The sequence below is a fragment of the Macrobrachium rosenbergii genome, chromosome 21 (genome assembly GCF_040412425.1).
Source record: "Macrobrachium rosenbergii isolate ZJJX-2024 chromosome 21, ASM4041242v1, whole genome shotgun sequence".
Classification (NCBI taxonomy): Eukaryota; Metazoa; Arthropoda; class Malacostraca; order Decapoda; family Palaemonidae; genus Macrobrachium; species Macrobrachium rosenbergii.
In genome coordinates, this window is record NC_089761.1 from 70,478,098 (window position 1) to 70,492,847 (window position 14,750).

At 42.9% G+C, this 14,750-nt stretch overlaps 1 protein-coding gene across 1 annotated transcript in view; it reads left to right on the forward strand.

Annotated features, from left to right (window-relative positions):
- The window catches only part of LOC136849552 (general transcription factor 3C polypeptide 1), a 1,135,756-nt gene that overhangs the window by 515,676 nt on the left and 605,330 nt on the right, over nt 1-14,750 (forward strand). Inside the window, 1 exon segment of the mRNA XM_067122889.1 lies at nt 380-659. Within this exon segment, the coding sequence (XP_066978990.1) occupies nt 380-659 (280 nt within the window).

Sequence of the window (14,750 nt, forward strand, 5' to 3'; positions counted from 1 at the left end):
ATATATATATATATATATATATATATATATGTATGTATGTATAATTGAATCACAAAAATATGAGACGTGATGAAAAATATATATATATATATATATATATATATATATATATATATATATATATATATATAATTTATTTATGAAGATATGGAACGTGATGAATTTATAAGTAAAGGCAAATGCTGTACTTTGTGTCAGAAGGCCTAGCAACCACTCTGTTGTTTCACTTTTCCTTCATTTCATTTGCCTTTTTATATATATATATATATATATATATATATATATATATATATATATATATATATATATATATATATATATATAGTAAGTAAATATCTCTCCACATTATTTTTCCAAATATATTATTATTTAATTTCAGAGATAATGGGAGCATCCCTGGTGATGGCCGAGGTGCTGGTGGCCTTGATTCTGCTATGTTTGCACACCTGAAGCGAAACTGGTCCTCAAACTCTGGTCACTCTGCTGCTGCACGCCCATCGGCCCTTGTTGCTCCAACAGCTGATGGAGGAGAAAAAACTTATGAAGGAAGCATGTCTTATTCACAGTACCTTATGAATACCACCACCCCTTCTTCAGACACACTTTCACCTAAACACAGACTTGCTGGGCTACGAAATGTAAAGCTTTCAGTTTATAAGGTAAAATGGTTGTAGTTTTCAGAAAGCCGAAGCACTGCTTAGGGATAGAAAACTAAATTATGGGAACCAATTGAATTTTTGCATAGAGTATCAGTCATTCAGTCAACTCCTGGTAGCAGGAAGGTAGTTAGACCCTGTTCTGAAAACAGGTTAATTAAGTATATATTGCAGTGAGTCTTATGATCACCTTATTATAGAACTATCATATTACTGTAGTAACCTTTATTGTCATAAGCTCATTAATCATGAATAGCCTTATTCTGTGCAAAGCACACCCAGGTGCATCAGCTTGGAAATTGAAAGTAGACACTCCATAGCACATGTGCAAGCTGATATCTTTGGGTGAAAGGCATCACTAACCTGTTATATCCCAGTTTTTTTTTTGGGGGGGGAGGGGATTTTGATGGAATTTTTATGAAATTATTGCTACAAAGGACTAGGAATGATGAGAATTAGTCAATGAAATATCATAAGCTAGAAACTAGGTGCCCTCAGAAGAGGCCAGTGGGACAATGTAATATGCTTTACTTAACCAAAGGCACTACAAGAAAATGTTTAGTTTCTTTGATTTTAGGTTAATACACAAGTAGCACATACAAACTAAAATGCAATTTTGAGAGCATAACAAGTCCAGTGAAATGAAATTGTACATTTACTTTTTGTGATAAACAGCAAAACAATCTATGCAAAGAGTAACATGGCATTTGACACTGTAGGTTTGGGATTTCTTGCAACATTGCTTTCTTTGCTGTTTCTTTTTTGTTTCATCCTTGCAGTTACATGCCATTTCCATTATACTGTACATCAGTATTGGTTTTTGCCTTATTGCCCCATGTGCATCCCCTAACTTGTGAAACTTGATCAAATTAAGTTACTGTACTCCTTTCCATATAGGAACATATGGATAATCCATGCATTTACCGAAACTGCATCCTATATGCAAGTGAAAAGGGGCCAGTACTGCTTCTTTCCCTGGAAAGATGTTGCATATTTTCCTACTAGCCAGTCATGGCCATCAACACTACACATATAGGTAATGGAATTGTTGAGAACACTTGGCCGAGCAACATCACCATTTGATTTTATAAAACTTTGTGATCTCTTTACCTTTTTGATAGGTTTAACTCTATCATAGTTTGTTCCAGTACATGCACACATGTTGTCAGACCATCATACATCAATGATGTCAAGCATAAAGTCATGGAGCATCTTTTCATCTTCATTTCATGTACTGGTTTCAGTGGGCAGTTAGAAGATGGCACTGATTTTTTGACATAGCATTTTTGATGATCTGGACTCTAAGGTCATTATCACTAGGCCAATAATCTCCCTCAGAAGGCACATTGTGGTATCCAGAAGCAAAAGAATCCCATTAAATATCTTCAGTCCCTCTATGCTGAATGTAAAATCACATTGATTTTGACATGAAGCTGCATAGTGAACTGTTTCTATGACTATGAGGTGTGATCATAAAGTATCAAGACTGGTGATTTAAAAAGAAAACTACAACACTTACCATTTTAGCATTTAATTTCCTTCGAAGTAGTCCCTTTCAGAAGCGAAACACTATCCAGCGCTGTTTCCATTAATGGAAGCATTCCTGGAACTCGTTTTCTGGGATAATTAGCAGTTACCTCATTGCATTCACTTGGATCTCCTTGATGTCCTGAAATCTTCTTCCTTTCAAGTGGAATTTTATTTTTGGAAAGAGGAAAAAGTCTCAAGGGGTGATATCTGGGGAATACGGTGGCTGTCGGACCTGGGGGGTGTTGTACTTGGCCAAAAACTGCTGCACAGACTGCTCTGAATGGGCAGGTGTGTAGTCATGGTGCAATTGCCACTCGCCAGACGCATGCAATTCTGGCTTTTTCCGATGAATAGCACCCTGCAAATGCCGCAACACATCACATTAGCACTCCTTGTGTACTGTCTGACCAGGTGGAGCATACTCATGATGAACAATTCCCTTGTAGTCAAAGAAAACAATGTTTTTTCTCAGTTCTGCTGGTTGTGGGTCTCCCAGAACATTCATCATTGTTGACATTTTATTGGCCATCTTGAAAGCGTCTGAACCACTCGTACACTCGTGTGTGGCTCATACACTCCTCTCCATACACTTTTTGCAACTTTGCATAGGTCTGTATGCAGATATTGCTAAGCTTTTGACAAAATTTGGTGTAGATTCTCTGCTCAACTCTCCATAGCCAGTGCGACGACCACACATTACACATGTTCCTTCCAAGCTCTGCTGTAAAGAGCTGAAGTGAGGTATGAAGCTGAAAACTTAGTGTGTATGCATATTTTAGCTCTTTTACTATAGCAGCAGTCCCTATACTTTATGATCACACCTCGTATTCTCAAAAATAAAAGGGGTCATAAACTTTTCAAAAAGTTCCAGTGGTGACAAAGTTACTTGGTTTTCTCTCATTCTCTAAGCATTCACTTAAATGTTGAGAACGCTTTACCTTAGTATATTTGGACTTGATGTTTCCAATCAGGTTCTGAGGCTCAAAATTTTCTTGTTTTTTGATTGCTGGAGCTGACTGTATCTAATTTCTTAGGGAACACTTTCTCCACATGAACTTCCATGGAACCTGGCATGTCGTGCACAAGTTTATTTTCATAACTTGTGTGACATATTGTTCCCTTCTTACCTGTGTCTTCTTCTAAGTCAGCAAAGTATTCGTCCACAGAGTCTCTTCCGTAGTCAGCAGCTGATGATATTATTATTTAGAAGGGATATATATGAAATGTAATTATATCTCTCAGAAAGGTATAATGGAGACGAAATGAGTAGCTTCTTACTTTAATGATGAAAGTTAATTACATACACAAGTACAATTACGGTTACAGTTTTACTATCTTGAAAACCACTCTTGCCAGTCGAAGTTCAGTTTATGTCTGATTAAGTACCCCGCGGTCAGAGTATGGTTAAGTAGCTGCGGGCAGAATCTGGTTAAGTATCCCGCGGTCAGAGTCTGGTTGGGACCACGGAAGCTAGGGTGAAGAACTGCGTCTTCTTGTGTTGGTGACTAGCGACTCTAATGATCTTTCTCTGGCTTGTGGCCTCTCTGGAACTGCTACTTCTCCTTGCTATCTTCCATCTCCTCCCTTGAAGTTTGGAAGGTTTTATCTGTAAGGCCTCCCCTCGAACAGCTTGATTGGGAAGGACAGTTGTGGGTGTTGTTAAAATCACTCCTTCAAGGATTTGATTGGAAATGACCTCAGGAGGTGGTGTTACTAGCACCTCCGTAGAATGTCTAATTGGAGAAATGGTGAACTACTTCACTTTGTCCAGCCCCTTTTCATGGAAATTCATGTAAACCCCTCCTGTTGAAGGCGGGATTATAGATATGGCTAGAATGTTAACTCCTGACGAGGTGCTAGGTAATGCTTGGTCAGCTAAATTGCGAGGGCACAGGTTCCAGATTTTATGATCGGTTTTATGGCCCTGGGCACGATGTAGTCGCTCACTGTTTTGAGTTCATATAAAGATGGTTTCCTGCGGTTAGCTTACTAGACATTTCTAGCCTCGTAATGCATAACAAGCAAGGCTTAATTGTTGTTCTCTCTCTCTCTCTCTCTCTCTATTCTTTTTCTTATGCTTCCCTATTCAGTCTTTCTTTGTATCACTACAGGCACATCTTGGACAGATATCTCACCAATAACATCTTTGCCAACATACTCCTTATCTGTCATTTTATCTACATCTGAGAAATGATTATGATCTCAGCTTTTTCAACATTTCCCTCTTTATCCTCTTGATACAACATTTCAATTGCTTGTTCCATTGTAAATGCAGAAAGTCTTGATTTTGCCATCTGAAATAACACAAAAACAGTACAAATCAAATACATAACTGGAAAGTAACAGTCATATTTTGAAGAGAACAAAACCAAGATGAGCTTTCAACTTTATTATATATACAGGCAGTCCCCAGTTATCGGCAATCCGGTTTTACGGTGCTTGTGTAGTGACGACAATAACTGGATTTTCACCACCAATCTCCAGTTATCGGCGCCAATAACCAGGGATGGCGCTATTATCGGTTATCGTCATGCTGTCAGGAACAGAACCCCCACGATAACCAGGACTGCCTGTGTATATATATATATATATATATATATATATATATATATATATATATATATATATATATATATATATATATATATATATATATATATATATATATATATATATATACATACTGTATACAGTAAAAGTAAGTATAGCTTAGTTTTACCAGACCACTGAGCTGATTAACAGCTCTCCTAGGAGCTCATCCGAGAGAAGGATTACACTTATTTTACGTGGCTAAGAACCAATTGGTTACTTAGCAAAGGACCTACAGCTTATTGTGGAATCAACCACATTATAGCGAGATAAAATGAATTTCTATCACCAGAAATAAATTCTCTAACTCTTCATCAGCTGGCTGCGGGAATCGAACTGCGGCCCATCAATGACAGTCTGAAGCTCAACCAACTCGGCCAACAAAGACCTACTGTATACAGTAAACCCCATATTCGCAGAGGATATGTACCAGACCCCACCCTCCCACAAATAGTTAAAATCTGCGAATGGTTAACACCCTCCTCTAAAAATGTTTATAACTGCCTATTTGAAAGTTCAAATACCAAATGTTTACTTAAAGTATCATCCCGTGGGAAACGATTGGCATATTTGACAGCTTTGCCCTTACCCCTCTCTTCAAAGGCTTCTCAAAAGAGTGGGAAATGATATTTGTTTCTTTAAAATATCACAATTTACTATAGAAATTTATAAATTTTGTAATTACAGTTATTATTATTATTATTATTATTATTATTATTAATATTTGAAAATTAGTATGCATTAATAGGTAAATAATTTACTTTATCATACAAAATAAATAAAGATATACATGCAACCATAAAAATTCTCTCATCTCTTACTGAGATGAGAGAATTTTTTTGGTTACTTGTATATGTTTATTTGTTTTGTTGGTAAATAAATGGTTTACCTAATAATAAGCACTAATTTCCAGATATTAGTACTTATTATTAGGTAAATCATTTATTTATCAGCAAAACAAATAAATTAATAATAAGATTAAATAATATAATAATAATAATAATAATACAGTGAACCCCCCGTATTCGCGTTCTCAAGGTTCGCGGACTCACCCACTCGCAGGTTTTTCTATGGAACCTATCTAAAAAAAATTTTGCGGGAAACACGCATTCGCAGGTTTTCCATGGAACATATCTATAAAAATATTCGTGGAGACTCCATATTCGCGGATGCAGATTTTTTTTGTCTTTTTCGTATAGCAATAGTATTCAGTATTTTCATATTTATTGTATAATATAACATTAAATAATCATGTAAATCAATAATAATACTGTACTACAGTACTGTACATATAATAGTAATAGAAATTAAATAATATTATTATGTAATACTACACTGGGTACCTTAATAATAATAAATAATACAGTACTGTACTGTACTGTAAAGTTAAATCATACGGGTAGTAACTGGTGATGAATGTTGATTTCAGTATGCTGTAGATGATGATGATGATGATGAATTAGTTGTGCAGTACGATGAATGACGGGAGGCGCTGTCATGTTAAGGTATTTGAACATGGCAAGGAAGGTGGTACAGTAGGGCTGCATGAGTATTTTACCTTGTTCATGCTCAATGCAGGCGACCGCAATTAATGTCATTCTGTAATGAGCTGCTACTTCTCCGTGACTTTTGCCCTCTCTTAACAAAACAATCATGTCTACAGTACTTCCTTCTCATCAGACAGTATCAATTGTATCTCTCCCTCTAAAGAAGACACTGCTGTGTACCAGTCTTCATAATTGCTTGTAATCTCTAAGTATTCTTTCTAAAACATTCAACAAATGTTTCGTTTAACTCTTCTATGATTAGCACACTCCATAAAATCAGACTTTCTTCCCAGCCATTTGGCATTGCTTCCTCCTACAAAATGGCCCATGACAGTTCTGGTATCTAGACCCCTCCTGAGCTGCCACTCATTTATTTTTGCTTTAGGGAAAAAATCCTAGATAACCTAGACAACTAGGTTGGAAAAAGTCCAAGTACGACATTCCCATTATTTACTTATGTTCCTTTGGATACTTTCTTACAATCTCTGCATATTGTATTGTTTCATTTTTGAGATAGTGTTCCATTTATGGATAAATGGAAAGTAAGTTTTGTATGATGTCTTCTGGCTTCCATTCCAAAGGGTTTATGCAGTTTCAGTATAGTAAACGGATTTTGACAAAGGAAAAATCTATTTCTGAGGAAGGCCCCGTGTCACCCGGTGAAATTCCATTTTAGCACGAATTTCTAGGTATAAAATGCTAGATATACCAGAGAAAAAGAGCTTTCAGGAAAGCTGGGTTACTACCCCCAGATCGAGCGTCTTCTCCAAGGAAGACGTCGGTATAACGAAGGGTGAGTGAAGGATCACTACCACGGAGTCTTACTCGAAAGATATCTCCCTGTTAAAACCCCAGAAGAGAGCGGTGAGCCGTTACAGCCCCACACACAACACCCGCCAGGTCGGCGACACCAGCGCCACCTACCTCATTCCAGGCTAGCACTAACCCCAGACTTGGCATGTGCAAGTAGGGGAAGCAACAGGTGAGTCAGGGAGGGTCACCGGGTGACACGGGGCCTTCCTCAGAAATAGATTTTCCTTTGTCAAAATCCCTTTTCTGAGTCCAGCCCCGTGTCAGCCGGTGAAATAGTGATAGAGAATCATGCCAAGGCTGCTAACTACGAGGAAACAAGGTAATCTGAAGAAAAAACATAAGTTACGAAAATGGTTTTAATCAGGGTATCTCTTACATGTGAAAAGAATACTAAACCTAAAGTACAGTAAAAAGCTTAACATTACTAAAAATGTGAGCAAGTCCACAGTGTGGCAGGGGAAAAACCCAAAATACTTAAGACTACAAAGTATAATGACAATTGAAAATTAAATAAAGGGCATATACTAAAGCAATGGTATACACAATCTTAAAGCTATAACATGGGGAACAAAACTTAGGCTATATAACATATATAGAGACAATCATATATATATAATATAATATATATACATATATATATATATATATATATGGGGTACATGGAGCAAAATAAAAACTGCCCAGTACCCCACAAGAAAAAACACAATCATAACATGTCAAATCACAGTTTCCACTCAACAGAGACAAAATAATATCAATATGAGGAGCAAGGCAGTGAGGCATGATCAACCAGGAGGACAAGCAGAGAAGTAAATGAGGCAGGCGGGCGGGGGTTAGGGGAGGATAAAGGAAGATGATTAATTAAGGTGGGGAGATGACACTTCCCACAGCTACTTGTAGAAAATTTCAGGGCTTGTAAACTGCATTATTATTGAGTTTTACATCAAAACCTTCAAACGATTTTTTTTAAATAGTGGAAATAATTTTTAAACACTAGAGGTGATTTCCAACCCGTATATTTAGAAGTTCTGAGAAGTCCATATTATGAAAGTAATTAATAGAAGTAGCAACTGCTCGAATATCATGAACCTTAGGAACTGAATCTGGGTTGGCTTGTTTAATAAAATACAAAATTTGTTGTCTTATTGCATTTATTGATAGAGTACCACCTTTCTCCCTGATAAAAAAAGAGGACCCGACTTACTCTGTGGAGTTCTTAAAAGGTAAGACTTAAGGGTATAAACTGGACATAAAGACTGGTCTTGTGGAAGGGCACCACCTTCCAAGGGGACCACCTGTCTTGTGGGTCTTCATTTTTGGCTAAAAATCTAGGGTCAGGGGAAAGGAGGACCTCTCCGGACGGGAGGAAGTTCACAAAATCATCACCTCTAGTGAGAGCCGACAGCTCTGAGATTCTAGCACCTGAAGCCAAGCTAATCAGAAATAAAGTCTTCCTTAACAGATCCAGATAAGAGCATTGAAAGTTGTCAATCTCTGATGCTAACTTAAGACATCATTGAGAAACCACGTAACAGAATGTGGGCGTGATACGGGTCTCAGACGAGTGCATGCTCTGGGGATAGATGAAAAATAGGAATCTGTAAGGTCAATTTTAAAACCATATAAGAATACCTTCTTCAGGGCTGACTTGGCTGTGGTAATAGTGGCGGGGCAAGGCCTTTCTCAAACAATGATCTAAAGAAGGTAACTGCTAAATTAGTCGTCATGATTTTGGCTTCAGATGTTTTCAGGAAGGAGGCTAATTTTTTGACTGCTGAGTCATACTGTCTAAGAGTAGAATCTCTTTTGTCTGATTCTAGAAACAGAGTGTTAACAGGGTCAATGTTTGCTCCCTTTTGGGCTGCGAACTTTATAAAGTCCATAAAACTAGGGCATTCTGAATTCTTGAGGAAGCTGACACAGTCTTGGTTTGTACTGTCTGGGTCAGTTTGGGCTTGGGAATCCGAAGACTCCGCAATCCCAGTTCCTGAAGAAGAGGGAACCAATTGCTCTTCGGCCAATAGGGGGCTACCAGGGCTGGTTGACCTTTGAATGTCCTGAGTTTGTGTAATACTTTCAGCAGTAAAGTTTATTGGAGGAAACAGATAAATTTTCTCCCAATTGTTCCAATCTACTGTCATTGCGTCCGTGGCATACGCCTGAGGGTCCAGGTTCGGGGCCACATAACAGGGGAGCTTGAAGTTGCTCTCCGTCGCGAACAGATCCACTTGGAGACCCGGAACCTGGCGGCAAATCCATTTGAAGGATTCCCCGTCCAGGGACCACTCCGTCTCCAACGGAGTAGCCTGGACAGGGAATCTGCCACCACGTTCCGCACCCCGCTAGGTGGGTGGCTGACAGGTGCCAGCTGTGCTTGTTCGCCAGGAGAAGATAGCAACCATCACCTGGTTTACTCGACCTGATTTGGAGCCGCCCCTGTTGATGCAATGAACTACCACTGCGCTGTCCAATACCAGCCTGATATGAATCCGGTTGGGGGCGGATTTTCTTTAGAGTTAGAAAAACCGCCATAGCTTCCAGGGTGTTTATATGGAACTGCTGAAACATTGTGGACCACGTTCCTTGTACTTTTGTTTTGGTGAATATCCTCCCCAGCCGCTTAGGGAAGCGTCTGTGTGTGAACAACTAGTGCGGGGGGAAACTGAAGCGGAACTGTCTTGGACAGGCCTCTGACTGTGGACCAAGGCCGCAGTCTTGCCTTTAAGATTCGAGGAATAGAGGAGACCTTGTCTCTGAGCTTGACATTGGCTCGACTCCGCCACACTCTGTTTATGTCTTTTAATTTTGCTTTTAAGAGCAGGTCTGTCACTGAGGCAAATTGAAGAGACCCAAGGATTCTTTCTTGGGATCGGCGGGATGCTGATTGGTTTTTCAGAAATTTTCTGGTGAGAGATGCTATCTCTTTCCTCTTGGGAGGCGGGAGGGATAACGTGTGAGAGGACAGATCCCACTGGAGACCCAGCCACTGAAACCGGGACTCCGGAGTCAGGCGGGACTTTCTCTGTTCAGCTGAAAACCCTAACGACTCCAGGAAGTTGATGACCATGGACGTAGCCTTCTGACACTCTAGAACTGTTGGTGCCCAAATTATCCAATCGTCCAGGTGCGCTGCTAGGGATATCCTCGGGACCGGAGTTGTTGAACTACCGTGTCCGCCAGCTTGGTAAATATCCTGGGCGCAAATGTTTAGACCGAAGGGCATGACCCTGAAGGAGTAGGCTTGATTCCCGAGTCTGAAACCCAGGAACGGAGAGAAGTTCCGAGCAACCAGGACGTGATAATAAGCGTCTGAAAGATCGATAGAGGTGGTGACGGCTCCACGCGGAAGTAGAGTCCGTACCTGAGCTACCGTAAGCATGCGAAATTTGTCGCATTTTATGTAGAGATTTAGACGCGCGACAGATCCAGGATCACTCTTTGCTGATCTGAGTCTTTTTGGGAACAGTGAATAACCTGCCTTGAAACTTTAGGTGCCTTACTTTCTTTATTGCTTGTTTGTTGAGCAATTCTGCCACGTAATCCTGCAGGATTGATGAGGGTGGCTGGTAAAACCTGGTCAGAGGAGGAGGGTCCTTGATCCAGCTCCATCCTAGACCCTTGGACACAATGCTGTGTGCCCAAGGGCTGAAGGTCCATTGGTCCCTGAACCAATACAGGCGACCACCTACCTGTGTGTTCTCAGTGGGAGGGAGCGGGTTTGTTCCCTCTACCACGTCCAGGTTTTCCTCTTGGGGTGGTGTTGGCTTTCCTCTGTGAAAGGGCCTGCCTCTTCCCCCTTGCGATCCTATTAAGGCCGTGAAAGAATCCACGGCCCTCATAGGTTGGATTGTATGCTGGTGAAGCAACATACGAGGGCGCAGCAAGGGAATGAGCTGGTTGGACCAGCACATATTGTTGGGGATGGGCCTTTGAGGTGGAGGGCTGTGCCACTGCCGAGACTGGGACGGCTTGGACTACCGCCTGATGGTGGGGCCTCTTATGCCTCCTGAATCGTTTGCCTCCTCTCGTCTGGGGCCGCCAGATTCTGTGGTCTTAGGCTTGTAGGCAGAAATGCCCCAGCGAGAGCGCAGACTCTGGTTGGCCCTTGTAGCCTCTCTACATAACATTCGTAACCTCTTCTTCTGGGAAGAGGTTAGGCCCCCAGATCGAGCTCTTCATGAGCTTGTTAGGCTCGTGACGGATAGTGGCATCAGTGAAAATAAACTTCCTGCATTCCAGTCTGGCCATGATAAAGTCAAACAGGTGGACTGAAAGCCCGCCAGCAGGGATTTAGCCAAGACCTGAAAGAAATGGCTCATCTGCACAGGAGACGGCAGTGGCTTCCGTGAGGCAGACGGAGTTCAAGGACCGGGCTAGCTTAGTCCGGGCATCAAACTCCGCCTTTAGCAAAGATTCCGGCATTTTGGGGAGCTGCTCACTAAACTGTGAGGAAGCACAAAGGGGTCCAGCTTTCCCAACAGTGAATGTGGACGGGCGTCCAGTCCAGAACTCGTCACTTCCTGGGAATACCAGGGATGTGGAGTCTGTTTCCCTTAGCTGTGGTAAGGGATTACCCTCAAAGCACGCTCGGGCCGTAGCCAGAGCGACTTTGTTTAAACAGGGAGTGGGCAAGGTTGTCTCCCAGGGCGAACATAGTAAACTGCCCTTGAAAGGCGTCAACTTTGTGTTGTCTGCCTGCCACTCCGCCAGAGTGCGCAGGAGAGCCGACTGAGCTTGGTCCCTAGGGACGATGACAGTCTCCCTAGGAACCTTATCTGAACGCGTATCCAGGCTTCCTCCGTCAATCCTAACGAAGCCTGGGTAGGGGGCAAGAGATCGGCGGGAAAGAACTCCAGTTCCTCCAACCGTCTCGTGCCAAGACCTTCCACCGTTAAGTTTGCCATCATGTTGGATGGCCCGGAGGGCGAAACGCCAAGGGTTCCCGACGTCAAAGGGAGGGAGATCCGCTGTATCAGGGATGACATACTGGGGTTCGGCTCCGGGTGGCGAGCCATTCCCGCCAGTATGTTGTCATGGCTGGTCAACTTTCAATGATATCTGGGTAAACTTGAGATTTGTGATTAAAGTCCTCCGAGAACCTTTCAAAGAGCTGGTTCGCAAAAGTCTCGCGTCAAAGGCAGGCTGGCGAGGAGGGCTTGGTTTTGATGCCCTCTTACTCGCGCCTTTGCCGGAGGAACCAGACTTGCTCCCGGAGGCTACAGGTGCTGAGACCTTAGCCTTCGACGGGGGGAAAGGCAAGGCTTTCCTGGAAGACGAGGACTTATAGCCCTTCGCCTTCCATGAAGTCTTCAACTTCAACTTGGGGATAGCTGATGGAGCTCTATCACCCAAGGAGGAAGACTTCACAAAACCTGAAAAGGAAGACACAGAAGAAGCTGGGGAGTCAAAAAGGGGGCCCGCCCCCGCAACCTCACTTACCTCGCTACTTACCACCTGGTCCTGTTCTGTATTCATGGGTTCCAGGTCCAAGTCTAAAGCGGCGACGTCCTCCGAAACTTCTGCATAAAGGATGTCCACTTGGGGTGGCTGGGTCGCATCCCGGATCTGCTGGATGATGGGGTGGCAAGATCTTCTGGCACTGCGGCCGCCACCCGTGCGCGCCGGGTAGAGCAGGTCCCTCAACTTAGTGTGTCGAGGACATAGGGCTTCCCTGACGGAACATTCCTCCCAAACCCAGCCACCCAGGCCCGGAGGGATTCCAAGGAAGACTTCTTGGAGGACTCGTCCGCCTGTAAGATAACCAACAATTAGCAGAACGAAAAAACAGTTCGAGAACCATAAACACTATTCAATATGAGGAGCATAAAACGGAAGAAAACTGTCACTTACCGACTCATCCTGGACACTCGCACACAAAGCGAAGCAAACCTCACAGCCATCGGGGTGCCAGACTACCAGGTCGGTCCAGCCGGACCGCACAACCAGCGTGGGTCCGGCACACTACGTGTCCATAAGGTTGCTGCAATGAAGCGGTGCACCCCGGCTCCTCACAGCAAACAGTCTGTAAGTGTAAAAAGTACATAAACCTACCACTCTAAGCAATCTAAAGCCGGCAAGGCCGGGAATTTCAACTACAACCGGAATGCTCCGGTGGAGAAGAAATCCTCGTTAAAAACTAGGCCAATAAGCTCCAAATTACACAGAGTGGAAGGTAATTACTTCCAGACCCCGGAATACTCCCGGGGAATGAAAGGTATGAGACAACAGGAACTCACCGCAAGGGTTGCCAGTAAAAATAACGGCGGAACCCCTGGTGCGCAGAACCGGACTCAATAGCATATATATAAAAAATTAGGGAGGAGTGAGTACTCCGTTAGATAAATTACACTTATATAAATATGTATATATAAACAATAAAAATAAACAAGTGATGGTAAAAGGAGCAAACCACTCCGGAGACCGGAGGGATCCGCCCCTTATATATATTCCCCTCTCTCGGACTTCCCGCCAGTGAAACAAGGTGGGCAAGATGCTCGTATGATATATAACATAAGCCGGAGCAAGTATAAACAACCCAACCAAGAAACCCGGACGGGGAGAAAGAAAGTGTGGGAGAGAGTGTTCGAACTCGTTCGAAGTCGGAGAGTAAACGAACCACCAACACAAACACAGCGATGCTTGGGACTGTATGGGAGGGAGCGAATCCCTCTACCAAATGGGGAGTCCCTCAACTCGGAGAAAACGCCATCTAGCGTCACCGCACGAGTAGAGCAAGGCTGGGGAGGGGGGAAGGGGGAGGGGGTGTGGTAGGGAAGAGTGGTAGGCTACGAGAAGAAAACAGGAGACAGGGGAAAATGATTCACCCGCTCAACTGCACACACACCACTCCAAGAATAATGAAACTTAGGAGGGTGGCCTACTACTAGGGGAGGGATGCGACCGAGCCTCAATGCCCAACTCCTGACTAGGCGAAGCCTAATAAGGGACCTAACCCAGTATAGGCTAGGAAAACGGAAGGAGTGCGGAAGGGAGGAGGAAGGCAAACAGGGAGAGAAATTTTGTGCCGAGAGCCAACCGGGACCGAGAAGAGGGGGCAAGAAGGCGACTAGCCTAGAGGAGACACATCCAAAGAACTCTATTCCCCCAAAGGAAGGAAGAGAACTAAGGGGCTCACTCTGCCACCCCAAAAAACGACCCCGGAGGAAACAGCAACCAAAACTCCCTCAACCTGATGGATCCTCCACGCCTAGGGCAAGAGGAAGGAAGCAATACTAGCCTATAATAGGCAAGGGAAGGCCACACTAAATAAACCATCACACACAAAAACATAGAATAAATAAAAATGTGCTCATATTAGGTGCGTAGCCTACCTCGGGAAGCGGTTAGATCTGAGGCTGCCGCTACCTCGAGGAGGTAAACAATGAATAAAAACAAAATAGAGCACCATCGCCAAGAAAAAAAAAAATAATATAGCCTAATGTAGACTAAGTAACAAACAAGGAACCCAGCCTGGGGGACCTGGACGGGGCATCACCCTAAAATGGGCCTATAGGCCTAACAAATATGTAAAACTCTAAAAGAAAAGGGGGGGCCACCACAGGAAACCCGCCAGGAGGAGAACCAGGGGCAAAAATAATAACATATAACGACAAGG